General features: G+C 45.3%; 1 protein-coding gene across 1 annotated transcript; it reads left to right on the top strand.

Moving 5' to 3' along the window:
• The first annotated feature begins 10,885 nt into the window (after positions 1 to 10,885).
• SMU1 (SMU1 DNA replication regulator and spliceosomal factor) lies at positions 10,886 to 25,894 on the top strand. Its single transcript, XM_049796425.1, has 12 exons — positions 10,886 to 10,995; positions 11,347 to 11,557; positions 11,665 to 11,817; positions 12,936 to 13,046; positions 13,958 to 14,086; positions 15,398 to 15,517; positions 15,931 to 16,047; positions 16,251 to 16,378; positions 20,798 to 20,924; positions 22,304 to 22,471; positions 22,779 to 22,931; positions 23,538 to 25,894. Exons 1-12 carry the CDS (start codon positions 10,970 to 10,972, stop codon positions 23,634 to 23,636), a joined length of 1,542 nt encoding a protein of 513 aa, XP_049652382.1. The 5' UTR covers positions 10,886 to 10,969; the 3' UTR covers positions 23,637 to 25,894.
• Positions 25,895 to 27,407: the final 1,513 nt, after the last annotated feature.

Raw genomic sequence — 27,407 nt, 5'->3', positions numbered from 1 at the left:
CACCAACAGCTCAGGGCGGAGACTGCTTCAGAGTTTCAGCAACCCCTGCTCCGCTAACACAAGATGGTATGATAGTTAGAAACCCACCCAGAAGAAACCACAGTGATATCGGCAAGAGCAGCACTGGAAACATTGTGTGGCCAAGGATCCCAGGCCTCCAGAGAAAACAACGCCTAGCTGAAGCAAAACATAAGAACAAGCTGAAGGATAGCAGACAATGCCAAAAACCTCCCATTTTTACTGAGAAAGGAACAGGCTGTGTTGCAAGACCCACCCTAACCTTTGCCTTTACCAGCATGCTGGGAGCAATGGCCCCAGGAGGAAGCAGAAGCGATGGTGCTGCTGGCACCCTGCACCCTGACGCAGCAATCATGGCAGCCCCATCCAGGCAATGAGTTATTTAGGCTGTGCCAGCAAGCTGTATAGCGTTCACTCCAGTGCCTAACACACAGCAAAACATCTTGCCTGCCATATTCTGCCAGCGTGCCTGCCCACTTCAGTCTCCCTGCTGAAACACTTGCGTTTCCAGTGGTGTGACAACCTGCAACCTTGGCAGGTCTGCAGAGGGTTGCGAGGGAATCTTTCTTGCACTTTGCCAGCATCATCATGCATTTCTCCTTTGATAATGCATTGTCTTGAAGAGCTTTTAGGACTCACAGAAACCCAAGAGTCTCCAACACCCCTCCACAGAGCTGGCCATGGTCCTCCTCATACAGCCTAGTAAGCAGTTTGCATTATTCACAGTGAGAATTACTTTTGGCCCATTTTCAAGCTCATATTCACAGTTACCTCCGAATCCTATTTAGCAGCTCCACCAGTCACTTCCCAGCCTGGACCGATGCTCAGTGTTATCCCTCCCTCACCCGTGTGCACCAGGCACCCCTGGAACTTCTACTTGCTGGACTCTGTGAACATCCAAGTTGTCCAGTACCTCTCATTTAGAGATGTCCCTCTGGACTGAGGCTCTGCCTTTCACTGTGTCAGCCACTCCCTCATAATGATTATTTCCAGCACTGTAAAAAAAAAAAAAGTATGTAAGTATACATATACAGACATGTATGTGTATATATATACACACATATAAAATTCCTGTTTTCTAGAACTTAATCTTTTGTTTGCAGACATGTGTTGCTGCACTTCTTGTTTTTTGATGTTCCCTGGCAAAGGAAGACTTTTACTAAAAGCAATAAAAATGGCTACAAAAGAGGAAAACAACCGGAGCCAGAGTTTTGTTCAGGGTCTTACCTGTAGACCCCTTGTGATGCTTATAATAATTTCCCTGACTAGTCAAACTTTGAATAGCAGGGTTTGTCCCGAGACATGATGCTGTTGGCAATTTATGTAAGCATTTGAAAAGCAACAAGGTTAATGATTTGTGAAATGGTTACCATAATAATTTTTCCAACACTTTCTACCATGCACCCTGAAGCCAGCCTGTAACAGAGCACTAGACGGGATCTGGTGTGTTTTGTTTTGTTTTGTTCTCATTTTTACCCCACAAAGGTGTCCACAGAGTTTCTCCAGATGAGGGATGGTTCTTTATCCAGGTCTTTCATTGCATTCATAAAGGCTCCAGTAAAACCACAGCAAACTGACGCCTGAAGCTGAAACATGCCTTGAAAGAAGTCACACTCCTGTCACAGGGAAGTACAACCAGCACAGGTATTTGTTGTAACATTTTTCTTGGTTGAGGCATGTGACAGAGTGCAGCACTGCCTTCAGAAAACAGTTGTGCATCTCAGTTGTGGACAGGCCTTCCCTGTTTCCTGGGGCAGAGTTTCAGAGCATGGCATGCTCCATTATGGTGCTATTTGTAAGATGAACGTCAGGATGGAGATGGTCCAAGCCCGACTCTCCACAGTCCCCATGGCCACGAGGGTCTGGGATGGAGGAGAGGCTCCCTTTCACACATGTATCACCACAGAGGTACAAAACTCTTCATTAAATACCAGCAATGAGTCTCTGGGACCATCCTTGGAACCTCTGTTATGTCCATGGCCCCTCTGTGTTGGCATGGTGCTGTGACCCGGCCAACATGTCCAAAAGGCCCAAGGCTGTCAAGGGTCTGACACGGGGTGGCAACCTGCGCTTTTGGTATACGCCATGAGAAAGCTCTCCTGGGGCAGCAATTAAAGGAAAAAGGACCTCTCTACAGCTTTCTCACCACAACAGTGCTCGAGCTATAGCAAATTTGTTCTCAACAAATTCTTGTTTAGAGGAACAAGAACGAAAGCCAAGCAAACCTGCAATGACAGCAGAATCATGGGAAAATTCAGGTTGGGAAGGACCTCTGGAGGTGCCCAGCTCCAAACCCCTGCTCACAGCAAGGACAGCTTCAAGGGCTTGTACAGCCAAGCTCAGAAATGTCAAAGGTCTCCAGTAGGTCTCCTTTCCTTGTAGTGCGAACATCAGACCTGCAACCACCATTCATTGCTTGGTGTGCCTCCACAGGTACCCTCAGCATAGGCAGGTACTTTGGCTGTGTTTATTGCCACTGTTATGCGCACAGGAATCCCCCATCCGAGCCACCACAACTGGGATGGGCAGGGGGACAGGGCACGGGGGAGGGCAGAGGTCTCCATCTTTGAGGGTGTTCCTAGACACAGCTGCACAAAGCCACAGCTGTCCTGAACAGCTGCTGGTCAGCAGCTCCTGTGCTGCTGGGTCCCATGCGACCCTGCACGTCACCCTGGGCTCAGCCCCATGCCCCAGCCATTCTGTGCAGACAGGTGAGAGCATGAGGAGGTTGCACACACCACCCTGCCCGAGGTGCCGGGGAGCTGCCCCGGGTGTTCACCTCCACTACCCTAGGGGCCATCTCCAGTCCCTGCCACCTCTGAGCTGAGCTGCTTCAGCACACTCAGCCCTGGTCTGAACGGGGAAGAGGAACTGGGGACCCCCGGAGGCGCAAAACATGGTCTGTGGTACACAACTGAAATTAAACCACTAAGCAATGCCTACAGCTTCTCAAGTTGCCACAAACAAAAGAAAATCCTACTTAGGCGCAAATACCTGCTAAATCTGTCTTTGTTAAGAGACAGGGGTGCAAGGTGACTCACCCTGGCAGCTGTGGTCTTCACTTAGAGGGTATTCTGCAGACAAAGACGACAACTCAGAGATAGATTTGCTTTTTCTGAATGTCAAGTAGCTGGCTCTTCTAGCTTTTGCCTGGAGGAGCTGGGCTTCCCCCGACTCAGCTTGGGGTCCTGGCTACAAAAACAGTAAGGGGTGGGTCCCTGCAGATATTTCCAAGATTCTCAAACTTTGACTTCAGCCCCTGTAAGGTGTGTGCACCTCAGTGACAGGGACAGGATAGGATGCTTGGAGATCTCAAGCAGCCACCCTGCTGCATGCTGGTATTGCAGATATTAATTTAAGAAAAAAACCCAACCCAAACTTTTAAATGGAGGATTCTGCTTGTCTCTAAAGCGTGCCTTGTCTACTCTGAGGTTCGTTATGGTCAGCCTACACATAGAGCAGCAAGAGGACACCAGCTCCCACACTGCCACCTCCCACAAGCCCAGCAGCAGTACAAGCTGCTGGAGTGTCTCTCTGTCCCAGTGGCAGTCCCTCCTGTCAGCCCAGCCTTCCCTGGCTGGCTGGGGAAAAAGCCTGGTGAGTTTTCCCCCTGCCCTGGCTTCCACACAGATGGGTGAGAGGAGTTGTGGTTGTCCTGCATATGCTTAACCTGGGAGAAAGCACCCTTCTCCAGCAGGACACTGCTTGTTCAAAGGGACAGTAGCTGATCCACTGCACTGCACACCCCAAGAGACACCCAGAGGCAGAAACATGGCCGAATGAAGGGCAGGCAGCTCAGACATTCTGAGGCACCGAAACTGCTTTTGTTTGGTGTGTCAGGGAGGAATGGCCTGAAGAGAGAGCTCTTGCTCATGCCGCTGGTGCCTGAAATCCCAGCCACCTGGATGCTTTCCTGCCATGCTGCACAGGAAAGCATGGTGGTCAGCATGCAACATCAAACCCCAGCCCTCCAAGCCTGCAACCCGGGTGCAGATGAGCCTTGCTGTGCTGTCAGACGGTTTGTTTTCCTCCAGAGCCAAGCCTCAGTCATGGGCAAAGGTGTTTCACTCTGGTGACAGAGCAAAGAGACCACTGCTCCAAGCACACAGAGTGTCTTGCTGGTGCTGATGATCCCCAGGCAGGGACTGGGGCTGGGTTTAACCCTGAAGAAAGGCTGCCACCTGCCAAGCCACAAACACTATTCCCTGTTCCTTCCTTACTCTGACCACTCATGTTATCGCATCTTGCCTCATTTGTAAAAGCGTCCAAGAGCCCAGCCCAAAATTACGACTTGGAAATATAACACAGCCTGCAAGTTAAATATACTCAATCCTATTTAACGTCACCAGGGAGTGTCATTATTCATGATTAGTCTCCAGTTACATAGAAATTATTCTTCTCACATTTCTCCCCTGCCTGCAGTCCTTAAAAATGAAAGGCAAATGTCTTGAATCAATTTTTGCATGTGAATAACAGCCCTTTCAGCCTAATTTCTAATTTTACTTTTAACCTTGAAGCAGTTTTGACATGAGTCACACGTTAAAATCACTCCAATGGACTGCAAGGTCCAGCTTCAGAAATAAATCTGTGACGTGGTCTTCCTCTCCGAGATGATACAGCCCAAGTACACCATGCCACGTTTTGCTTTCAGGACGCGTCTGCTGCTCTGTATGCGTCCAAACAAATGTCTGGCTGTTCTTGTATCACAAGTTGTTTAGGACATAGGAGTAAGCATAGAAGGCACCTCTGTGAAAACTGTGCCAGGGTGCCTGTGTCTCTATTCATTTAATGTAGCCCCATGCCCTCACACTGGTGCATAGTTGCATGTGTGGCTTCTGCAGACGCTGTGTGCTCGTTGCATGTGGAAACACTATGAGGGTGGAACCTGAAAGCTGTCCTCTGTGGGAACTCCAGCAACTGCCTGGTCATCTGCAATTTGCACTGGATCTCCCCATGCTCCTCAGCTGCTGGTCCTTACTGCAAATGGCAGAAAACTTCCTTGCACAACCCGGCGCTAGCATTACCTTCCCTGGCCTCCTCCCTCCAGCATCCTCCTTCCCTAACCAGCCTTAGGTCACCTGCTCCTTGCAGCCTGGTGAAGGTGCCAGTGCTTCCAAGATGCCCAAGCCAGAAGAGGGCTGAGATAAAGCCACTGGGTGACAACAGGCCCTTTACACACTGCTGCAGACCCCTTTGGACCCCCAGACACACATGAGGAGCACCGGGCAAGCCGGAGACTCACCATCACTGTTTTTCACCCAAACCAGAGCTCAGGCCCCATAGTGGCTAGATTTGGTCCTCGTCCCTGCAGCAATGGGGTAGGCTTGGTCAGAAAGAAGATGTGAAACCTTCAGCTCCAGGACTGCAGGTGGCCTGCCACTGAATGTAGGTGCAGGAAATCTCTGACCACACTCAGGCCATGCTTTCACCTCTCAAAAGGAGAAGTAAGAGTGGCTCCAGCTCTAACCACACTCTGTGAGAGTTGCCTTTTGCAGCAAGGCCACCTTCCAGGGAAACAGTGAGTCCCACAGCTCACCCTGGATGCCTGGCCAAGAGAGGAGGAAACCCCAGGCAGCTCTCAAGGCCCTTGCTGACCCACTGCACACATCTGGTGGAAAGGTGGGTTTCAACCCATCCTGAGAAAATATGAGAAAAAGCCCATAGGTAATGTCAATGGTGGGAGCAGTTGCTATGTTTCGGTAGGAAGGCTTGCCACCCAGTGTGACCTCAACAGGCTGGAGGAATGGACGATAAGCAACTTTGTGAAATTCAGCACAGGAGAGGTGATCCTTCCTTACCACTTAGTGCTGCTGAAGACTCATCTTTGTGCTGCGTCCAGTTTGGGGCTACCCAGTACAAGGAAGACACTGACAAACTGGAGAGAGTCCAGCAGTGACCACCAAGGTGGTGATGAGGCTGCAGCACAGGGAATATGAAGAGATGCTGGGGGAACTGAGCTTCCCCAGCCTGCAGAAAAGACACCTGGGCCGTCATCGTAGGGGTCATCCACTGCCTGAAAGGTGGTTATGGAAAAAACAGAGCCAGACTCTCCTCAGAGGCTGACAAGGACAGGACGTGGGCCAAGAGGTACATGCTGCAGGATGGGACATTCCAGCTGGCCATGAGAAAATTCCTCCATGTGAGGGTGGTGCACCTCAGAGACCAGATTTCTGTCCCTGGAGGTATGCAGAACTCAACTTGACAAGGCCCAGCACAACCTGATCTACCTTTGGACTGGGGAGTTAGACTACAGACCTCCAGAGATGCCTTCCTAATAAGACGTCCTGGTGATTCTGCATTATGGTGGGAGGGAGGGAATATGGCTGCCTTCCTTTGGGGCTGTCGGCAGCCCCCTGCTCTGAAACATCCTTAGTGCCCAGGACAGATCTGAGACACTTGTGCCTCTCCCTCACCATGCCTGGGCTGCTCTCCTTCTCGTGCAACATTAACACAGGAGGGAGGATGCTTGGTGTGGTTTCTCCATGGCCTGGCAAAGGCTTGAAGCTGTGTGTCCCTGCAGGCTTGCCTGGAAGAAAGGTCTGAAGACCGGAGCTGGCACCACTGTACCGTGTGGTGCTGTGCACTTCCAGCCAGCCCAGGAAATAACACAGCTGCTGCAACTCGGAGCCCCCTAACAGGCATTTGGAGATCTCTGCTACCTTTCTGAGGTGTATTTCTGTCTGTGCATCCATGGTTTACTGATGCAGAGCAGTGACTGAGCATCCAGAGGAATGAGACAAGGGAGGCAAATGACTGCAGGCATGTATTAAAGTATTCAGCTTGTCCAGCTGAAAGAGATTTCTGCCAAACGATTTTATAAGGAATGAGGCATTTTACAGGAAAAGCAGGGCCTCTCCTCTCATTTCCTTTCCCCTCTTCTCTATGAACTTCAAAGAAAAAAGGGGTCAAAACAGAGGCCAGGCAACTGGAACTGAGTTCCTGAGCCTTAAAGCCTAATTAGTCCAAGATACGTTTCATTGGATATCTCTCAGAGACAGGCCTAAATCACCAATCCTCCCCACCGTGCTGCCGAGGGTCAGATAAAGCCAGAACATGGTCTGCAGTCTGCAGGGCCCCAGCAGTACCAAGGCTCTCAGGGGGGTCTCACCAGTGGCAGGGCTCTCCCAGCCCCCCAGGCTTTGTGTGGCCACAGCTAAAACGCCCTCCCCAGGACAGGGACTGTCCCTACCTAACTGGTGCCTTGTCCCAGGGCTGCTGGCGAAGGAGCTGTGCCGACTAAAACCCCACAGCGCTGTGTGGCTGTTGCCCCTTGCTGCATCAGCTGAGGCTACCAGAAAGCCTTCAGCCATTTGCAATTGCCCTTCTGGCAGTTTTAGGCTGATGTTAAACCCCCCTTATACCTCCCCTCAGCCAGGCGAGCCAAGCCCAGCTTCTGCCGGCTCTGCCTGCAGGCTACATGCCTCATGCCCCCTCCTGCCTTACAGCTGTTTGCTGGCCCCGTCCAGCTTCTCCGCATCCCTCACCAGTGGATGCCCAGCAGAAGGGATAATGTCCCTCAATGTGCCTCTCCTTGCATGGCCCAGCATCTGGTTTGCCTCACCAACAATGAGAAACAAAGCTTGGTTTTGCACGGGTTTAAGGACTCTCTGGAACCACACGCCAATTTCAAGTCACACATCTCTCCCTGCAAGACATGGGTCTTGGGGTGGGGTTTTTTTTCAGGACCCATAAAAAATATTCTCAAGAACAGAGAGACAGAAATGACACAGGCTGTTTCCCCTATGCACCCTCTCTCAAGTTGCTGGCCTCAGAGGGGTGCATCTTGTTTTGAGACTACAGCAAATGCGCTTCAACGGGAAGGACTCATTTCCGGCCCTGTGGTCTGAAAGCTGAGAAAAGCAAAACTCTGCTGCAGGTTACTAGAGTAATTTGGAGAGCAGAGAAAGGACATCATTGTCACTGTAAGCTTATGTGGCCTCCTGGTGCCATAGCACAGCTCTGGAGCATAGGAAACTAAATCTTGTAGCTTGTGAGGCAGCGGACAGTCGCACACAAAGCCAGACAGCCATCTGGCAGGGAAACTGAGGTCCTCATGGGTGTACAGCTACCCTAAGCTGCAGGCTGTGATTCTGCACCCCAGCTGGTGCCTGGATCCTGCTCCCCAGCCACTGCAGTTGGGTGACGTGGTCAGCGTAAGGCATGGCTCATGCTTGTCTTTGTGCTCAAGCTGCTCTCCCAGGGAAGCAAGAGAACAGGAGGGATGCAGGAGGGGAGTGCAGAAAAATGACTACTTTTGAATTGGGAGGTATCTAAAAATTACTTTATTAAATTTTCTGCCAGGAAAAAAGCTAAAATTATTCCCTTAAAAATCTGGATATCAAGGCACACACTCAGGTCTCACTTGAAGAATGGGTCTGGTACCGATGAGGATTGGGTTCAACTCTGTTTTACTGCAGATCACCTGTGCTGCCTAATTGCAGCAAGACTGTTTATCTCCTTTGCATCCATTGCCCAGGGGAGCCAAAATATAAAATGGAAACCTTTCCTTCCCTTATGTAATTTTCTGCCAGAGCTGGCATCCTGCAAGTGTTGGCTGGAAGGACCTCTGGAGGTCTCCAGATGCAGGACTGCTGCCAGCACCACATGAGGCTGGCCGTAGCTGTGTCTAGCCACAAAGCCAAAGTCTGCTTCTTGTGTGCTTGCGCAGCACTTGGTGCGTTGGGACCCTTTTCTTGGATGAAGTTGGCGGAGAGCTCTGACTCGCCGCACAGGGAGGTTTAGTTGGGGTGTCCACCTATCTCTGCAGCTATCAGGGAAGGAAGGCCAGATGAGGTACATAGCACCAACATATGTCCAGTCTGTTAGCTTGTTCCTGTGCTGGTTTCACCTTTCCAAAAAATGCCATCCTGAGGACTGTGATGGTTCAGGACCAGGCAGCCTGCCTGTTTGGCTTTTCCTGCTATATGCCAGTAACAAGGGAGGGAGAGCAGGCAGTAAAGCAATGGCTTAATTTACTGACAGATTGAGCCAGATTCCTATCTGCTGCCAGCACAAAAACAGCTGCCATCTTTGGATTTTACGGCTTTGCTTTGTTACAGTCTGGATTAGACTTGTTTTCAAAACAACCTTCAACAGACATAAATACACCTGTCATTGAAAATAAATACGCCCGGAATGATTAACTGATAGTTCCTGGCAGTAATCCCCACACCTCTGTAATAGCAGTAAAAAAAATGAGTTGGGATCACGGAGAGGAAACAACAGCACGCAAAACATTAGCAGAGCGCCTCACTCACTATTTTTTCAACTTTACACTATTGGATTACTTTCTTAAGCACTCTGGGGACAGAGACAGCTAAGAACAGCTTTCATTGGCAAAGGCAGGCAGTTTCTCACACACAGCTCTATTTTCCATGGCTCATCCAGCAAATTGTACACTAAGCCTAAAAAAACAGCACGGAACAAGTCTCTCCAAGAGGGGCCGAGTACAGCATATTTCACATCCCCATGCACTGGCAGTCTAGCACGAGTATCGGGCACTTACTGGGAGCAGGTGGGAAGTGCCCCGCACCAGGGAGACATGAGCAGCAAGACTCGGTGCTGCCCAGGGAGTGAAGAGCTCCCTTCCCAGCAAGGCCACCTAAGTCTACACACAGCCAGGAGAGACACAGTCAGCTTTACTCATCCTCTAGGATTAAACAGGGCTTCAAGACTTTTGGCCTCAGTCAGAGTCCAAGCAGCATGGATGGATTGCCATAACCACCCTTTGTGTATTTAAAGGGCAGTTGTCTCTCATCTGCCCCCTCGCCACTGGAGGGCTCTGCCCCGTACAGCAGCATTTTTCCAATTCTTAGTCCATAATTAAAGCAGCCAAGATATGTGATTAATTTCCTTACTAATGAAATATTACCTTACGCAGTGTCATTCTTTCACACATGACCACACTTCTGAAATGCAGAGCTCACGCTAGCTTAAGTCTTGCAAACAGCAAGATCCCTGGTTTGCATCTGCGAACCTGCACATGCAAAGAAGCAGGCAGCCAAGGAACTGTTCCACATCCATGCCAGGCCTGATGTGCACTCTGCGCCACCACAGGGTGTCTTCTGAAACACTGATGAGTGAAGGACAGTGGGTGGACTGCACCTCTGTGGGAAACGAGCTGGAAAACCCGAGTTCTGTATTCAAACTGTAAAACACTGAACAAGGCTTACGCTGAAGGCACAGGCCATACTTCTAAGGCAACGCTGAAAAGCCAACTTGCAGAGCAACTATGCAGGTTAACTTACATTAGTCCTCTTGCCTTGACGTTACACTTGCTGTGGTCACTGAAGTGGCTGTTCTGTTTCAACTGCTGCTATTCTGAAGCACAGGAAAAAAACCCCACCCCAACTGTTTCAGGTCCCAGAACTGACAGCCACTCCTGAGAGAATACTGGTCCCAGCCTCTTTGATGCTTTTTCCCCTCACATGTTCTCCCTCAGCCTTCCTGGCCAGGCCAGCCTGCACTGTACCGGGCTAACGGGTAATTCCCCTTCCATGAAGCCCTGCCTTTGGCTCGTGCTGCGTCACAGGCCTTACACCCGACAGTCTTTCCAAGTTACCTCCCTGACGAGCAACAACGGGGACAAGGAGGCTGCTGGGCCCCCCGCCGCAGGGTCACCAGCCAGGCCCAGCTGGGGGCCTGGTGGCACCGGCCGCCCCTCAGCCGCCCCGCCGCCGCCCGCAGGCCCCCCCCCCCGCCCGCGGTGACGGCCCACCACCGCCAAGGGGCGCACTATCGGCCGCACGGGCGCGGGGTTGTCCCAGTGCGCATGTCCGCCCCCGGCCCGCCGCAGCCCCCTCCCCCTCCCCGGGCTCCGTCACCTGACTTAGGCCGCGTCGGGTGACGGGGGCGGTCCCGCGCGGCGTGGCGCGTTCCGGAAGCGGCGGAGCGCGAGTTCGGAAGTGGTGAGGCGGTTCCGGTAGGCCGTTCGTGCCCGGCCGCGCTCAAGATGTCCATCGAAATCGAGTCTTCCGAGTGCGTGAGACGGCGGCGGGCCGGGGCGAGGCGGAGTGGCGCGGCGGGGCCGTGCCGGTCACGGCGGCGGGGTGGTACCGGGAGAGGACGGTGCAGCCTCCGGGCCGAGGCGGGAGCCGTTGTGGCGCGGCGTGGTCGTGGGGGAGGGGCTGTCCCTGAGGTCATCGGGGGACACGAGGACGGTTGCGGCGGCGGCGGCGGCGGCGGGGAGGGTGGGGGGGGCGGCGGCGGCGGTGCCCGCTCCGCCACGGCTCGGCATCCGGGCGGGAGGGGGCTGCGGCGGGTGGGGAGCGCCGCGGGGAAGGGTAGCCCGTGGGGCCGGTGCCGTGACTGCGCGCTGTTCCCCTGCAGCGTGATCCGACTGATCATGCAGTACCTGAAAGAGAACAGCCTCCACCGAGCTCTCGCCACCCTTCAGGAGGAAACTACCGTGTCCCTCAACACTGTGGACAGTATCGAGAGCTTTGTGGCTGACATCAACAGCGGGCATTGGGACACGGTGCTACAAGCCATACAGTCGCTGAAGCTGCCCGACAAGACCCTCATTGATCTCTACGAGCAGGTGAGCGAGTGCAGGCTGCGTACGGCCTGTTCTGGTCTGGGTGGAAGCCCCTCTCTGTTGTTTTCCGCTTACTCTTGGCTAATGCAAATGTTTGTCTCTTGGTGCAGGTTGTGCTGGAGTTGATTGAGCTCCGGGAACTAGGTGCTGCCAGGTCTCTCCTGAGACAAACAGATCCCATGATCATGCTGAAACAAACTCAGCCAGAGCGGTACATCCACCTTGAAAACCTTCTGGCCAGATCTTACTTTGATCCTCGTGAGGTATAGTATGCTCTTCCTAGAGACCTCGCAATGCACTCTTGCGTGATCCCTGGCATTGGTCCAAGTTGCTAACAGTTTACTTACATCATCTTTTCTTTTCCACTGTGGGAGTGAGAACGCGCAGCTTCCCAGTTTGATGATTTTACGCGTTGTATTAAGTGTTTGGGAAATGGTATAACACTTGATCGCAAGGCAGCAGAGCAGTGGTTTTGAAGTATACTGCAGGTGAGAGTTTGGGGATTTATACTTGTGTCCTGCCACAGTGTCCTGGTTTTGGCTGGGATAGAATTAATTTTCTTTCTAGTAGCTGGTATGGTGTGGCGTTTCGGGTTCAGTATGAGAAGAATGTTGATAACACACTGATATTTTCAGTTGTTCCTAAGTAATGTTTAGATTAAGTCAGGGATTTTTCAGCTTCTCATGCCCAGCCAGCAGGAAGGCTGGAGGGGCACAAGAAGTTGGGAGGGAACACAGCCAGGGCAGCTGACCCAAACTGGCCAAATGGGTCCTCCATACCATGTGATGTCATGCCCAGTATATAAACTGGGGGGAGGTGGCCTGGGCGGGGGATCGCTGCTCAGGAGCTAACTGGGCATTGATCAGTGAGTGGTGAGCAATTGCATCCTGCATCACTTGTTTTGTATATTGCAATCCTTTTTTTATTACTGTTATTATTAGTTTCTGTTCTATTAAACTGTTCTTATCTCTACCTATGAGGTTTACCTATTTCCTTCCAATTCTCTCCCCCATCCCTCTGAACAGGGGAAAGGGAGCAAGCGGCTGCATGGTGCTTAGTTGCTGGCTGAGGTTAATCCACGACACAGAGGATGCCATCTGTGCCTTGCTTTTCTTGTCTTATATATGCAGAAGAAAATTCACATTTTGTAAATAAAATTATTGTTGTGTAATAACAAGCTGTTATTTCTGAACTGATAATGTCAGTTTGACATTTTCAGTGAAAGCATATCCCGAATGTTTCAAGGGTTAGTGTTAAAGAGAAGGGCTGTTTTGAAGGCCTAATAGAAAATTAATCTGGAAGGGGCTTCAGTTCAGAGCAATGAATTTTTTTATGGAAAACAGTTTAGAAGAATCACTTCCTAAAAATAACTTCTCTCTAGGCATACCCAGATGGAAGTAGCAAAGAGAAGCGGAGAGCTGCTATTGCACAAGCTTTAGCTGGAGAAGTCAGCGTGGTACCTCCATCTCGTCTGATGGCGTTGTTGGGGCAGGTAATTCTTGAAAAATGTTTTGGTAGCTATGTCAGTTTCTGTAGATCTTTGCCACATAAAACTAACTATGATGTAGTTGATTCTCCAGCTCTATAACAGTAAAGCTTAAATACTGCACATTTACATCTGGTATAGTTAAAAATGGTATTTTCTCCATGTGTCAAGGATTTAGTGGTTTGTAGGAAAAGTCAGCACTGCAGTGGTAGATTTCTTCCCCTAGACTAAATACTCAGTGCATAGAGAAGATTATTTTCGAAGTGCATACTAGTACATACTGTTTCTGTTGTACTTGCAACTTTTTTTGATTCTCAGAATGTATTCATTTATACTCTATCCAGACAGTATTTAATGTATTTTCTTGTTTTATGGCTTGCATCTTTTTAAGCTTGTAAGTATGCCAAGCACATTCTCTCAGCATAACTGGTATGTCCTGTGACTGAAGGCAGCTCTCTGTTGAGAGAGTTGTATAAGATTCTGTCTTTTAAATGAAGTTCACTTGTGTCTTCCAAGAGAGCTTATATGTCATTTTTAGTGCTAATGTATGCAGTTCTAGGCATATAGACAACAAGTTGGGTAATTTAATGTAAGGTTGAACTCAGGCTGTGTACATACTGTATGTATACTGTGTACTGAAGGTAGAATGAGAGGGTGGGCCTAAGTCGTTCTCACTTGCAAAAAAAAACATTTGGGGATAATGTTCTATTCTGTTTGTGATCATGAGTCAGGAAGCATAATCTGGTAAGTCTTGTTTCAAATAACTGTTTGCAGCGTATTTGTCTCAAACTGTACAGGTGTACAATTTGTAGGGGTGCAAGAAACTATCGCTGTATTGTGTTAATTAGAAGCAAGACTTGATGAGGAAGATGTATGTTAACTGAAACCTAACACTATGGCTTTCAAATCCTCAAAAGGCACTGAAATGGCAGCAGCATCAGGGCCTGCTTCCTCCTGGTATGACAATTGACTTGTTCAGAGGCAAAGCAGCTGTGAAAGATGTAGAAGAAGAAAAGTTCCCCACTCAGCTGAGCAGACATATTAAGGTGATGTTGTGTTTGCTTTTATGTGTGCTAATGCTGCTTGTTCCTTCCTGTGCTTTTATGTTCGGAGATAAGAGTAAACCTGAATGCTTCTGTTCTCTTATTTGTAAGTCATTTCCTTCCACCCCTCCAACTCCTTCCCACCCCTTCCCCCTTCTCCCGCCTTCCCTCCCTCCCCTTCTTCTCCATGCTTTATCTCATCAGGAGACTTTTCATGAGAGTCTGAAATAAGGTCCCTTAACAAGATTGGTTGCTCATGGTATTTGTGAATATGATAAATGTATTCATTGTTACTTTGACTTTGCAGTTCAGGATCATTGAGTTTTCAGAAGTGGTTTGTTTAGTCCCCTTCTTTATTTGTGCAAGGAAATACTTGTGTCTTAAACTTCTGTGCATGCATATTAGCTTCTGTGAACTACTTAAGTCTTGATCATGAACTACTACATACCATGTCTACTAATATGATCAGTATCTCCTTTCTAAGGATTTTATCATGTAGTTTTCAAAAGAGAAAGAAAACTCTGCTGTAATGACATAGTTGTCCAGCAGTACTCACAATGTGGAGTAGACAGTTTCCTACTGTGAAGGCTTTTCAACTTCACCAAGCAGTTTTGTACAGTGAGAAGTGTTAGTTCATTGTAGCAGCTCTACCAGTTCTCCCAATGAACAGAAGATAATGTTCTTTGCAAGTCATGAGTTGGAACTTGCGAAATCAATTTGTTGTGTTCAGGAGCAGCTTGGTAAAAATGCTTTATGAGAACTTGTTTTGTTTACCAGTACTGATCTTTGATTTTTGTATTGATTAGTGAAAAGCTTTTTCTATACTCAGTTGTTGTGGTCACTTGTATTTAAAAATTAAAATTTAAAAATTGTATTTAAAAAATACCAAACATTTTCTGTGATAATTTCACTGGAGAAACATCATTCTAAGTGAAGCAACTTGTACTACTTCAGAAATTTCTGAAGTCTGCTAGCGATATATGTTGAGTACTGGAAAGGTGTTTGTTACCATATACAATTCACTGCAGAAAACCCCCAAATATGAAGACAACCAACCCAACTGCTGCTGCAAGCATGGAGTGTTTGATGTAGCTTCCACAGATATTACCAGATCAAAAGGAGGGGTTTTTTTTTTTTTTAAGTGCTAGTAGTAGGTATTGACAGGTTTTTTTGTACCTTAACATTAAATTTGTGAATGCGTACTTCTGTAAAATACTGTATTTTTGCCACCAAAATGAGACTACAGTTTTGTTTTAAGGAGTTGGGTTTTTTTAAATTGCTTATTAGGTTTAATTTATTTTCTCCTAAAAACAGTTTGGGCAGAAGTCGCATGTGGAGTGTGCTCGGTTTTCCCCCGATGGACAGTATCTTGTTACTGGCTCTGTTGATGGTTTCATTGAAGTATGGAACTTCACTACTGGAAAGATTAGGAAGGTAAATTGTACCTTATTTCAGACAGATAGTTCATTGGCCAAGTACCTGGTTTTATTCTTTGAGATTATACTTTATGTTTGTTTTCATTTCTCAGGGACTATGAATCTGAAAAGAATGTCTGCTTGGCTAATTCAGATACTGGTCTGGAATCTTTACGTGGGTTTAATTGTCTGGTTTGTCGTAGACTTCACTCTGTGATAATATTTTTTTCTTTTTACCTTTCAAGATCATTGTCATTGCCTCTAAAATGGTGACAATAGAACTTCCCTGTTACTATAAGGCTGTGAGGTCTGCTTGATGATAGGTTATAAAATATAACTGAAGTTAGAAGTGCTAGTACATTTGCACTTTGCCTTAAAAAGTGCTTAATGGAATTCACTGTTTTGATTGGTGGATCTTCTGCTTTCATTTAGGATCTGAAATACCAGGCACAAGATAATTTTATGATGATGGATGATGCAGTGCTGTGCATGTGCTTCAGCAGGGATACAGAAATGCTAGCAACCGGAGCACAAGATGGAAAGATCAAGGTACAAATCTTTTTGTACAGTATGTTGGTAGAGGTGGTGACCAGAAGGATTCACTTGCAATTGCAGTAATGTTGCAGTTCTATATAAAAACAAGTGAAGTTTAGCATGGCTTAGAAACAGATATGTATTAGCACTGATGTTTAAGCTTCTGTGATCTCTTAACAAAGTAACCACCTCTATTTCATTTGCTGTTTCCTTTCCAGGTGTGGAAAATCCAGAGCGGTCAGTGTCTGAGAAGATTTGAACGAGCACACAGTAAAGGTGTTACATGCCTCAGTTTCTCCAAAGACAGCAGCCAAATTCTTAGTGCTTCTTTTGATCAGACAATCAGGTAAATAAACTGAGAATGTGTGAGCTACAGTGCAGGAGGAAAGAAAGCATAATTTTCACATTAAGCAGTTAAACTTTTGAATATAGATTCATTTGACCTGGGATTTGATCCTTTTGCGTTGAGTTTTAATTCTAATAGGAGATCATGACTGCTGAGGGTTGGGGAGAAACAGTTTGGAAGTTTGACCTTTCACCTTGCTTAACTTGCTTTCTTCCAGGGCTAGGGGCCAAGTACCTCTTCTGCTCTATTGTAATTTACATTGACCTTGCGCATGTTCTTTCTGGGAGACTCCTATCTTAAGAAACAGTTGTGTCAACCTTCACAAATAACATTTTTTTATAATAAGCTTAAGGTAAAAAATGATCTGAGGATAACAGGATGATGACATTTTTTGGAACACCCTGAACAGCCTAATTGTACTGACTAGCTTTAATAGACAACCTGACAGTAGTTGATTCTATCCAGTTCATTTTCCTTGTGAAGCAGTATCATGGGCTCTTCTTTTTGCACTATCTGAAGAAATCCTCTGAGAGCAGCTTTAAGTATTTTGGTGCATCTTCTCTGCTTCCTCCTGATAGTTGCTGAATAGAGCAAAATTTCCAAAAGTGCTTGGGAATCTCAATTAGCAATAGTCATGGCTCTCCCTTGGGCATGAGTAATGGTCTTTGTGTCCCTGTGAGCTGCATGTGAGTGAAATAAGATGAGGCATGTCCCTACACATTCAGGGACAGTCACTTTGCACTGTGTTGCTGCTCCCTGTCTTAGTCATGCATTGCCAGCCCTTGTAAAAGGATTCTTGTCCCAGCCCCAGATCTACCCCTCTATCTATCTTGGATCCAGAGAACTCCCTTTAGAGTGGGAACAAGAGGAAGAAGGACCCAAAGAAAATGTTTTTTGGGCACCTGTTCTTCCTAGCAGTCTGACATGGAATACTGGAGTTCCAACCCTGGAAGACAGCCAGGCTGATGGACCCTGAGAGGCGCAAGAGCAGGAGTTTCAATTTTTATCTGGAAATGGCAGTACAGCCTTTCCTGTTCTTTACGGTGCTGCTTTTGTTCTGAGTATCTCTTCAGATGTATGTGATGTATAAGGGAAGGCTGAGAGACCCGGGCCTGATCGGCCTGGTAAAAGAAGGCTGAGAAGGGACCTAGTTGCCTCATCTAGAGTAAGTCACAGATAAGACAATGCCAGACTCTTCTCAAGTGCACAGTTCCTACAAGGGACAAAGTCCAGGAAGTGAAATTCTGATTGTATATAAGGAAAAACTTTTTTTTTTAACTCCTTGAGAAAGAAGCAGTGCTTGGACAATGCTGAGAGAGTTGGCTCAGGCTGGGGACGGATCTCAACCCTTTAAGGCTTTCAAAGCTAAACAGAACAAGACCATGAGTGAGTTGGACGGTGATGTTGCTTTGAGGAGAGCAGTGGAATCTAAGTGTTCTGAGGTCTCCTCTAGCCTAAGTTATTCTGTGATTCTCTGATGTGTACCACTGTTTTAGTATCTCTGTTAGAGAAAAATCATGTGGCCAGATGGTTTGCACCATTATACATTTATACTGGCAAGAGGAGAAAACCTTCTTTCAGACATGAAAAAGAGCCATAGAGACAGGATCATTTTTCTTTTCCCTCCCAAAAGATAATTCCCATCTCTTCAGGCTGTCTCTGCAGTTCTGCTTTTGGGCATGGGAATGCTTTCTGTTTCTCAGGCAAACCATTCCTTGCTGTGTAGCACCAGCACTATGTCGGGATATGAGCTGTGGGGATTTTTTTAACCAATACCTGTGGCAGTCCTTTTGGGCAGTGAAACTGTTCATGCTGTTGAAGGCCCACAGGCTGAGATCTTGGGAACCCAGGAATGGGAGTTGAGTCTTTTTGCAATCTTTGGAGTTGGCTTTGGTGCACAATCCAGTTAGAGTAGTTTAGCAAGTTGATAGCGTGTCAGTTCAGTTACAGTGGTTGAATATAAGGTCAGTCTGCAGAAAATCGAAAGAAGTACATCCCTTTTAATGTGGTTTGGCTATACTGAAGAAACTTGGCATTACCTGACACTTTCCATGTGCTAAGACTTATATGCATAGAGTTACTGCAGCTTACCTGGTGTGCAGATAATCTGTTAAGGCACAACATGGCAAAAGAATGGATGGTTGTGGGACAGGTATGAAGATGGTTAGGCTTGTATCTGTGCTCCAAGAAAGCTTAAGTGTCTGTGCAACCTGTGTAAGGCAGGCTAGGCATAAATTATAAAACAGTTTAATTTAAAACATACCTCTAGAGGTCTCTAGTCCAATATGCTTCTCAAAGCACAACCAACCTTTCAGTTAGGACAGCGTGCTCAGGGCTTTGTCCATCTGAGTTCTCAAAATCTCCATGGGTGGAGACCCCATTGCTTCTCTTGGCATCTGTCCTAGGGCTGTACAGCCCTCTCAGAGAAAATCCTGTTTGGCCATAAGAAAAGACATTTTGTTTTGGTTTCCTTTGTAACTCGTGCCCTTTGGCTCTTGTCCTTCAGCTACGCACCTCTGAGAAGAATCTGATTCCACTTATTCTGTAAAAACTTGTTGGGTAGTGATGTTAACCAAGTAGTTACAATTTTTCAGATGTTTAGTAAGGACTTAGATATCCTTTTTCTTTCTTTCTTTTTTTTTTTTTTTTTTTTAAAGGATCATTTCAGGGTGGATAAAAGCAAAAATGAAATTTAATTGTAACTTTTAATAGTAGCAAATAGTCACAAAAATACCCAAACTGTTCTAATTTAAGTTACCAGATGAGCAGCAACCTCATCAAACTGCTATTCCTGCAGCTTTTAGCATCTGGAAAGTGTTGCTTAACATCTGTGTAGTGCAGTAATTCTGATTCTGCACCTATTAGGTGTCTTGTTACTGAGTGGAATTTGCCAACTGCTGGGTAGATTTGGTTTGCAACAAAGCTATTCTGTTGCTATGCAGACACTTTCCTGCAGTTGAAAGCAGCTTAGGTCAGTGTTGTCTAGTACGCAATTATTTTTCTTCTTTGAGGTTATCCTGATTTACTTAGTAATTTAACTTAGTTGTCTACAAGGAAGACAGCCGTTAGATGCTCCTGAACTTTCACTTCTCTGGGCTGAACGCACCCAGCCCTCTCAGCCTCTCCTCATGCATCATGTGGTCCAGCCCCCTGGCCATCTTAGTGGCCCCTTAGTGAGGGCCCAAAACTGGACACAGTCCTCCAGAGGTGGTTACACCTCTGCCAGACAGGGGGGCTCCTTGATCTGCACACTGTGCCTCTCCTAATGCATCTGGTGTGTGGCTGGGTTTTGTCAATGCCACAGCAAGCTGCTGGCTTTCACTTTGTTCTCCCCAAGGCCTGCCAGGTCCTTTGCTGCAGACCCCCTCTGCAGCCAGTCAGCCCCCTGTTGATACTGGTGGCTGAGGTGGTTCTGCAGCAATCTGTTCTCAACATCATGAGGTTTCTCTCAGTCTAGCTTTCTGGTTTGTCATGGTTTTCAACTTCCTCATATGTCATTTTCAAAATTGAGTTGCAAGATATGGTACTTGCATTGTGAATCAGATTGATCCAGTGCTTGACGACTCTCTGTTTTGCGTTTAATTGAATGGGATTATGTAATATGTTTAATAGCTTTAGGCTCTTGTCCACTGTAAAGACCAAATGAAAAAATATGTGGATCTGGAGGCAAATGCGCAGTGAACAGGCATTACAAAACATATTAATGAGAGATGTTCATCTGTTTAAATCCTGATATGTATGAACTATAGCATAAGCACTTTAATTGAAATTATGTAAGGGTGGATGTTGAATCAAGGACAGCAAGCTTCAAATGGAGTAAAAAATTTCATTCTCAAGGCTTCAGACTTCTGCCTGAAAACTGTATTTCTGTAGCCAGTAGGTACTGCAATTTAAGGCTGATACAGATTAGCAATATGATTTCCTTTTAGATGACTGAGCAAACTCTTCACAGAATTGCACAGTAATAGGCAATGGCAATAGCTTGCAAAAGAGAAAAAATTCTGCTTGAGTGTAGGGAAAGAATTTTTCTTGACCCAAGTGGACGAGGAGTTGGTCAAGGCCCTGAGCAAGCTGACCTCACTTAAAGTTGAGGAATCTGTTAGACTAGAGACTTCCAAACTTAATTCTGTAATTTTTGTTTTGTCAGCTTCGTAGTCCTGTCGTCTAATAGGTACAGTGTTTATTATGTACAGGTCCTTGAGGCTGAAGGTTGATGGTATTTCCCTAAGCTTTTCACAGGAAAACATAATGTCTTTGATGAAAGGGCCTCATGATAAAGAATTACATCTTGCAGATTTTTAGCACTTTTTATTGTTGCCTGTCAAAGGTATCTCAGATTTAAAATACGGTGAAGCCAGCAGGTGGTTGGTTCATACTACCTCAGTTGTTTGCTTAGTTGTGACCTCTGTTGTTTGACAGGATTCATGGTTTAAAATCTGGGAAGACTTTAAAGGAATTCCGTGGTCATTCTTCCTTTGTCAATGAAGCTACTTTTACCCAGGACGGCCACTATATTATCAGTGCATCCTCTGATGGCACAGTGAAGGTAAGATAACATTTTCCCTTTCTAAATAACACATTCAGACTTGTAGCATGTTGTAGCTGATTTGTTATGACTGGTGCCGTCATTGGAGAAGGACTTGGGGTTATCTGCAATAATAACTCTTTCTGCTGGTGCAAATTCACATTAAAATCACTTTTGCTAATACCTTTTAATGGTGATTCTTTAAGTGATCTAAATCACTTGTCCATGACACCTTTGCTGTAGATTCGTGTAAATCAGAACTGATGAAGTTTCATACTGTGCTTACAGACTGCTGTAGAGCCTGTTTGTGCAGTGTTTATGAAAGGAGGACATAAGTGCAATACTCGCTGCCTGTTCCTGCTTTATTCTAGAAATAGAATTGACTATGACATTGCTTGTCCTAGAATGTAGGGATTCCCTTGTCTGAAATAATGGCATTTTCTTGCTTGCTGTGTTGGACACCTGTTTATTTCTTGGTGCTTAGGAGTCCCTTGCTGTGTAAGCTAGGTAAATCTAGCATTAATGAAACTGGTTGTAGAAGTGATAGGTTTGCTTCTAGTCTCAGCAAAGAGTGGAACTACTCAGTGTGTAGTAGTTAAGAGGAGTAAAGCGCTGTTGTGTACAGGGCATTAATGACTAATAATAAATATAGAAATGGCTACCTTAAGTAGGGCATCAATACAGTGCATGGAGAGTGGGTAAACAGATCCAGTTTATAGATGTGGCCTAGGAGAGTGTGATGGATTTTGCTCGTATTAAATGGGCCATTACTTCAAACTTGCACTCTTTGCTAGACTGTCTCAATCATGGGAATAGCCTAAGAAGGTGGTATCTTTCATTTTGATTGTATTAGTGTGTAAACAGCAAAAATATTCCACAGATGGTGAGTTACATTTTACTTTAAATATTAAACAAGCAGTTCCATTTTCTGTTTCTAAACAGCTAGAACAGCCTGATGTTGAGCCTGAAGCAGCTGTAAGCTGGGATGTCTCTCCCACTGATATCAGTGATGCTTTGCTTTTTCAGTGATTTTCATGTCTGTCTTGTGTAAGGCAAATTGCATGTGCAGAGGCTGCACGTATATTCACAGATACTAGCTAAAACCAGAAAGCAAGTCTGGTCTCACCCGTCAGGGAATATGCTTAATGAAAGGGAGCCAGGCTGAATTTGGATCATGGAAATTCACTTTCAGTTCAGTTGTATTGAAATTGTTCATGGTGTCCACACTTCAAAATAGATGTGATAATTACTTTTTAAAAAATCTGCCTTAAACTACAATTTTTGGAATTAATATTTCCCCTCAGGAGCCTTAAAAAAAATCAGAATCCTGTATCCTGAATCAGCTCATTCTTGTTTAATTTTTTAAAGCTAATTCGTTTTACATTTATTTTTCATACTAGGTTTGGAACGTGAAGACGACAGAGTGCTCAAACACCTTCAAATCTCTTGGCAGCACTGCTGGGACAGACATTACTGTGAACAGTGTCATTCTCCTGCCTAAAAACCCAGAACACTTTGTTGTTTGCAACAGGTCGAACACAGTCGTCATCATGAATATGCAAGGACAAGTATGTGGTCTTATTGGTGTCCTTTCAAGTCAGTCTCTCTCTCTCTCTCTCTCTCTCATTAAAAATGCCAAAAATGTAGTTAACAACCTAGTCTTGGGTTAAACCTGATTTCTCCAGCTTGCTTTCATGACAAACTATTCTGTACCCAGGTTATAGAACAGCTTGACTTGCAGAAAGCGATTGCAGCTATGGAGAGATCCTGTGTTCTAAACAGACCTAGTACTGCCTAAATTTTTTTGTCCTGAACATAGTAATGATGTGCTGCAGATTAATCGTGCTAAATATTTTTGGGGGGGTATCTTTACAGATTGTAAGAAGTTTTAGCTCTGGTAAGAGAGAAGGTGGTGACTTTGTATGCTGTGCGCTTTCACCTCGTGGTGAATGGATCTACTGTGTTGGTGAAGATTTTGTGCTCTATTGCTTTAGCACAGTGACCGGCAAGCTGGAGAGAACTCTGACTGTAAGTTCTTAGCTTTGAGCTTTTGCAGAGTTCTAAACACAAGGATGATCTAAATGTTTGTTACTTATGAAGTCTGTAAGGAGAAGTCTCATACCAAGGAATCTTTTACCTCTTGCAGCCATGACTGGTAACAAATGTCTTTAGGTTTTTTTAGAACCATTTTAATTTTGAAAGTTAGGAAAATGTTTACCCACCAAGCCAAGGGTGAATTGGTTTGAACTTACTGGAACTAGAGCATGTCTTGACCTGGGCTCCAGCTGATGGAGAATCTGACCAAGTTGTCAGGCTTTAATTTGCCTTGGAAACTAAAGAGGAATACCAGCTTGAATAGCTAAATTTAATGGGGAACACTTAGATGTCATGAATTTCAGTGGATGTAAACCTTCACTGAACCTTCCCTCACCCAGTAAAAAGTAACTGCTATGTCACAAAAATTGTTTGCAGCTGGAACTTAATATTGGGGGCTATGTTCCTCTGCTTTTGCTGTATGCACAAAGCATGTTAAACGTCAGTCCAGCTTGCCTCTAGTTCTTGTTTGAAGAGAATATTTGGCTTCAATCTGCTAAAGGAAGAATCTCCTGATGAGTCTTTCTGCTTATTCTCTAGGTTCATGAAAAGGATGTCATTGGCATTGCTCATCACCCCCACCAGAACCTGATTGCCACTTACAGTGAAGATGGCCTCCTCAAGCTCTGGAAGCCATAGATAGATTTTATGATAAGCTATGCAGTGTGCCTGTTAGTTGCAGGTTATTGGTGTTTGTGCTTTAACAAGGTCTAAAGCACAAAGTGTGCTATTTACTCAATTTTAGTTCCAGTTTCCAGAGAATGATGTTTTTAATTCTTGGTCTAAAGTTAGGTAGATTGGTGCTTAAATATAGCATCAGTTAATTTCAAATGCTTTTATTTTTACCAGAGTAGCTGAAACAACTTCAGTGAGAGTGTTTTTCCTGTCTCCTGAAGTCTGAACTCTTCCTACAGTGTTTATAAAAGTTGAACAAGCTAGGAACTACACACATTTACAAGTGGTTGCTGACTTCCTAGAATACAGTAAAATGCTTTTTTTATTTGAGTGAATTATGCGGAACAGGAAAGCTGTCTCTTCTCCACTGCTGAAACAAAGGCACAGTTTTCATGGAATGCAGATGAGGATACTCTGCCCTCAGCTTGAAGGCAGAGGCTTTTCTAGTCCAGTGGGTTTTGCTGTGTTCAGTTTTTCCAACTGTATATATTAAGTAGTGTCACACAGCTTCCTCAGAATGAAATTATTCTTCCCCATCTCCCAGCACTTCCTGCTATAAACCTGTCTAACATGGCAGTGAGATATAGCTGGGTTTTTGGTTTGTTTTTTTGTGGGGTTTTTTTGTTTGGTTGGTTGGTTTTGGAGTTTTGTTTTGTTTCTTTTTTGTTTTACTTCCAGGCTAAAAGGAATTATTATCTGGGCCTTCTTCCTATAAGTGTATAATGTGTTCAGACCAGCTTTAACTGAAGCAGGCCTCAGGATCAATATTTTAAAACATGCAAAAGCCAGTTTACATAGGGCAAGTTCCTAGTGCTATGATGCAGCACATGCTGCAGTTGTTTTGGTTTTTCCAGTTTACTCAGTTCAGCTTCCTGCTTTCCCAAAAGGGCATGGCATACTTAAGCTTTAATTAATTACTTGTAAGATTTTTTTTATATTTCATATACCTGTGGACCTAGTTAAGGTGATACTTAGGTCCCACACTATGGTAAAAAGAAGCTTTCAGGCTCTTCAGTTGGGAGCAGATGATGATTCCATTTGAGATCCTGACTAATGCACACCGTTGTGAATGTACATCAGCATCTTCTAAAGTCTGACCATAGTTTTTCTAGGATGCAGCAAAAAAATGAGGTTTTGTCTGTAATGATGAGACAGACACACGCAGATTTGAATCTGCAGCACTGTTTCCTGTTCTCATCTCTTACAGAATGCTTTCCTGCTGCAGTAATCTTCCAAACAGTAATAACTTCTCTTTGACTTAATAAATTAGTTCCAATTTAAATAACCTCACAATATTTTTGATCTTAATGCAAATATTGGGTTGTCAGCTGGTGACTGACCTCCTTCAGCACTGACTGGTACACTTGATTGAAATATGTTCATACTGGTCTAAGGAAATGCATAAGAATTTCAGCTTAACTTCTCGCATAGCATTGCTTGTTCACTACAACTGTAGTGTTTAGTTCTACATTTAGCTGTAATGTTATAATACCTAATTTTTTTAATGCTTCCTCAGATACAGCAATGAAGTTTTTTTAGGTAGCAAAAAGTGATTACTTTTCCTGCCTGAAAGGACACTGGCATGCCAGAAACATCTGACAGTAATACATCTGACAACTTCATTGGCAATTAGTACTTTTGATACAGGAGAACATCTTGACAAAATACTTTTAATGTTATCTAACTTGTAGTTCATTTTGCCTTCAGATTACATAGAACTGCTAATCTTCAATGTGAACTATATTTTACATTGTTCTTTAAAAGAAAAGTAGTTGTAGCAAATAAAACTGTCAGAACCCTGAATGTTTAGAGATTGAAATACATTCTCTAGCTTAAAAATGTGAGAAAAATCCTGCATTTCTTAAGCTTTTTATGCAAGTTTCAGTTTGCTGCATCAAGTACTGAAGACAAAAAAGCAAAATGTGCTAATACTTATGAAAGGGCAATGGTAAAACTTACTTCCTGGGCTGCAGCTGTAATTTGCAAAATAGCTGGCAGTTGGCAAAAAAATACAATGATAATCTTGAAAATGTTGATTTTTTTTTTTTTTTTTAATGTAACGTAATTTTTTTTAAATGTAAATGTTAATTTTTTTAATGTAATCTAGGAAGACATTTTCTCTCCGGAGAATCAGCCAGGTATTATGCCACCTACCTGTATGTAAGACTTGAACAAGGCAACATCTAGTGCTTCAACTGATATTAAAGTATTGTTCAACCATGGGCCTTGCTTTATTCTTTAATTATTTTGCTTGCAGCTGGTGAGTTGCGTCACACATGGAGCAGTGCAGAATGCTTTCTGGGGGCTGTGCCACACAGTAGAAGTCTCATAGGTCAGTTCATCCTCCTGTTGCTGAACTGAGGGTCAATGAATTTCAGCCTTGCTTAGGTGGAATCAGCTGCCTGTCTGTATGTGCTTGCAGAACGTATGTGGAAGAGCTACTGCCATCTCAGCAAAAAATAAGCGAGCTTAGGTTCCTCCACAGTTATGCAAGTGGTGGATGTAACATTTTTTAAAAAAATGTTATTGTGGTAATACTTTATCCAAGTAACGTGAGCCTGTAGATACAGAGTGTAGTCCTGCTCTGATACTATCAGTTTGCCATCTGCAAAGAAAAATCAAACCCTTCTTTGAGTCCTCGTAAGATTTAGGGAGACCAGCTGAAAACTGAAGATTTGATCTCAAAACGAAAAGATCTTTTGTGAAAGTCTGACGAAGCAGCCAAATTCTCATTAGGTATGAGAGACTAGACAATCTCCATGGGTGCCTGCCAGCCCCTGTGAATCCATGATTGCATGTTGCTGAGGATTTTGAACCATGAGCTTGGGTGAGAGGGCCTGCCTGTGATTCAGGGCAGCTTGGTAACACCAGTGTTCAGTCTGAGATAAGAAGAGAAGGAAAATATGTTGCAGAGATTTATAGGAAAGATGATGCCAAGAGTCAGTTATAAATGCTCTTCAGGTACAGCTTTTCTGCACTTCTGCCTAGTGTCTGCATGGGTTTGGGGAGTCCTTAAGTCTGGTTACTCCAGCTCTGTTGATGTGGGCTCCAGTGTGTTCACTGGATAGCTGTAAATAAATCTTATGGCCTTCTGGATCATGGCAACTTGTGAGAGACAGGATGAGCAAACTTGATCTGAATGTTGGGGGGGAAAAGCATAGGCTTTAGGTGCATCCTAACGAGAAGGGTGGCTAACTGCTTTATTTCAGGGGCCGAGTAGGAATCCTATGTGGGAATTCTTTGGCTCCCCATGGAGCAAGATACAAGGAGATGGTTGCTCCTGAAGTGAAGGGAGCATAACAATTTTACCTGTAACAGGTGCTGCTTGCATTATGAAACAGGGTAGTGAAGGCTTCTTCAGTTTCTTTGTGTCCCTTAGCCTATAAAACTGCTCCCTGTGTAGTAACAAATTCTTTTGATACAGCCTCTGCTTTGTTGGGCAGGAAATGCCATTTGCTTGTCTGGGAGCAGGCGTGTGCTGCTGCCAACTAGTTAAGCCTTTCCTGTCTCACCAAATCAGAAGCTTTGTAAGCCAAATCAGCAAATAAGTGTTCTTTCAAGTTTTATTCACAGAATGACAGGATGTCTGCGTTTGGAAGGGTTGGAGACTCCACCACCTGGCTTGGGCAACCTGTGCCAGTGCTCGGTCACCCTCACAGTGAAAAGTGATTCCTGATGTTCAGAGGGAACCTCCTGTGTTTCAGTTTGTGCCCATTGCCTCTGGTCCTGTCACTG

The sequence above is a fragment of the Accipiter gentilis genome, chromosome Z (assembly GCF_929443795.1).
Source record: "Accipiter gentilis chromosome Z, bAccGen1.1, whole genome shotgun sequence".
In the NCBI taxonomy this organism is placed as follows: domain Eukaryota; kingdom Metazoa; phylum Chordata; class Aves; order Accipitriformes; family Accipitridae; genus Astur; species Astur gentilis.
Note: the sequence above shows the minus strand (reverse complement) of the source record. Positions and strands in the feature narration are given on the sequence as shown.

Coding starts and splice junctions, on each gene's coding strand:
- SMU1 (XM_049796425.1), top strand. CDS start 10,970: ATGTCCATCGAAATCGAGTCTTCCGA. Junction 10,996..11,346: donor ATCGAAATCGAGTCTTCCGA/GTGCGTGAGACG, acceptor GTTCCCCTGCAG/CGTGATCCGACTGATCATGC. Junction 20,925..22,303: donor CCTCTGATGGCACAGTGAAG/GTAAGATAACAT, acceptor TTTTCATACTAG/GTTTGGAACGTGAAGACGAC.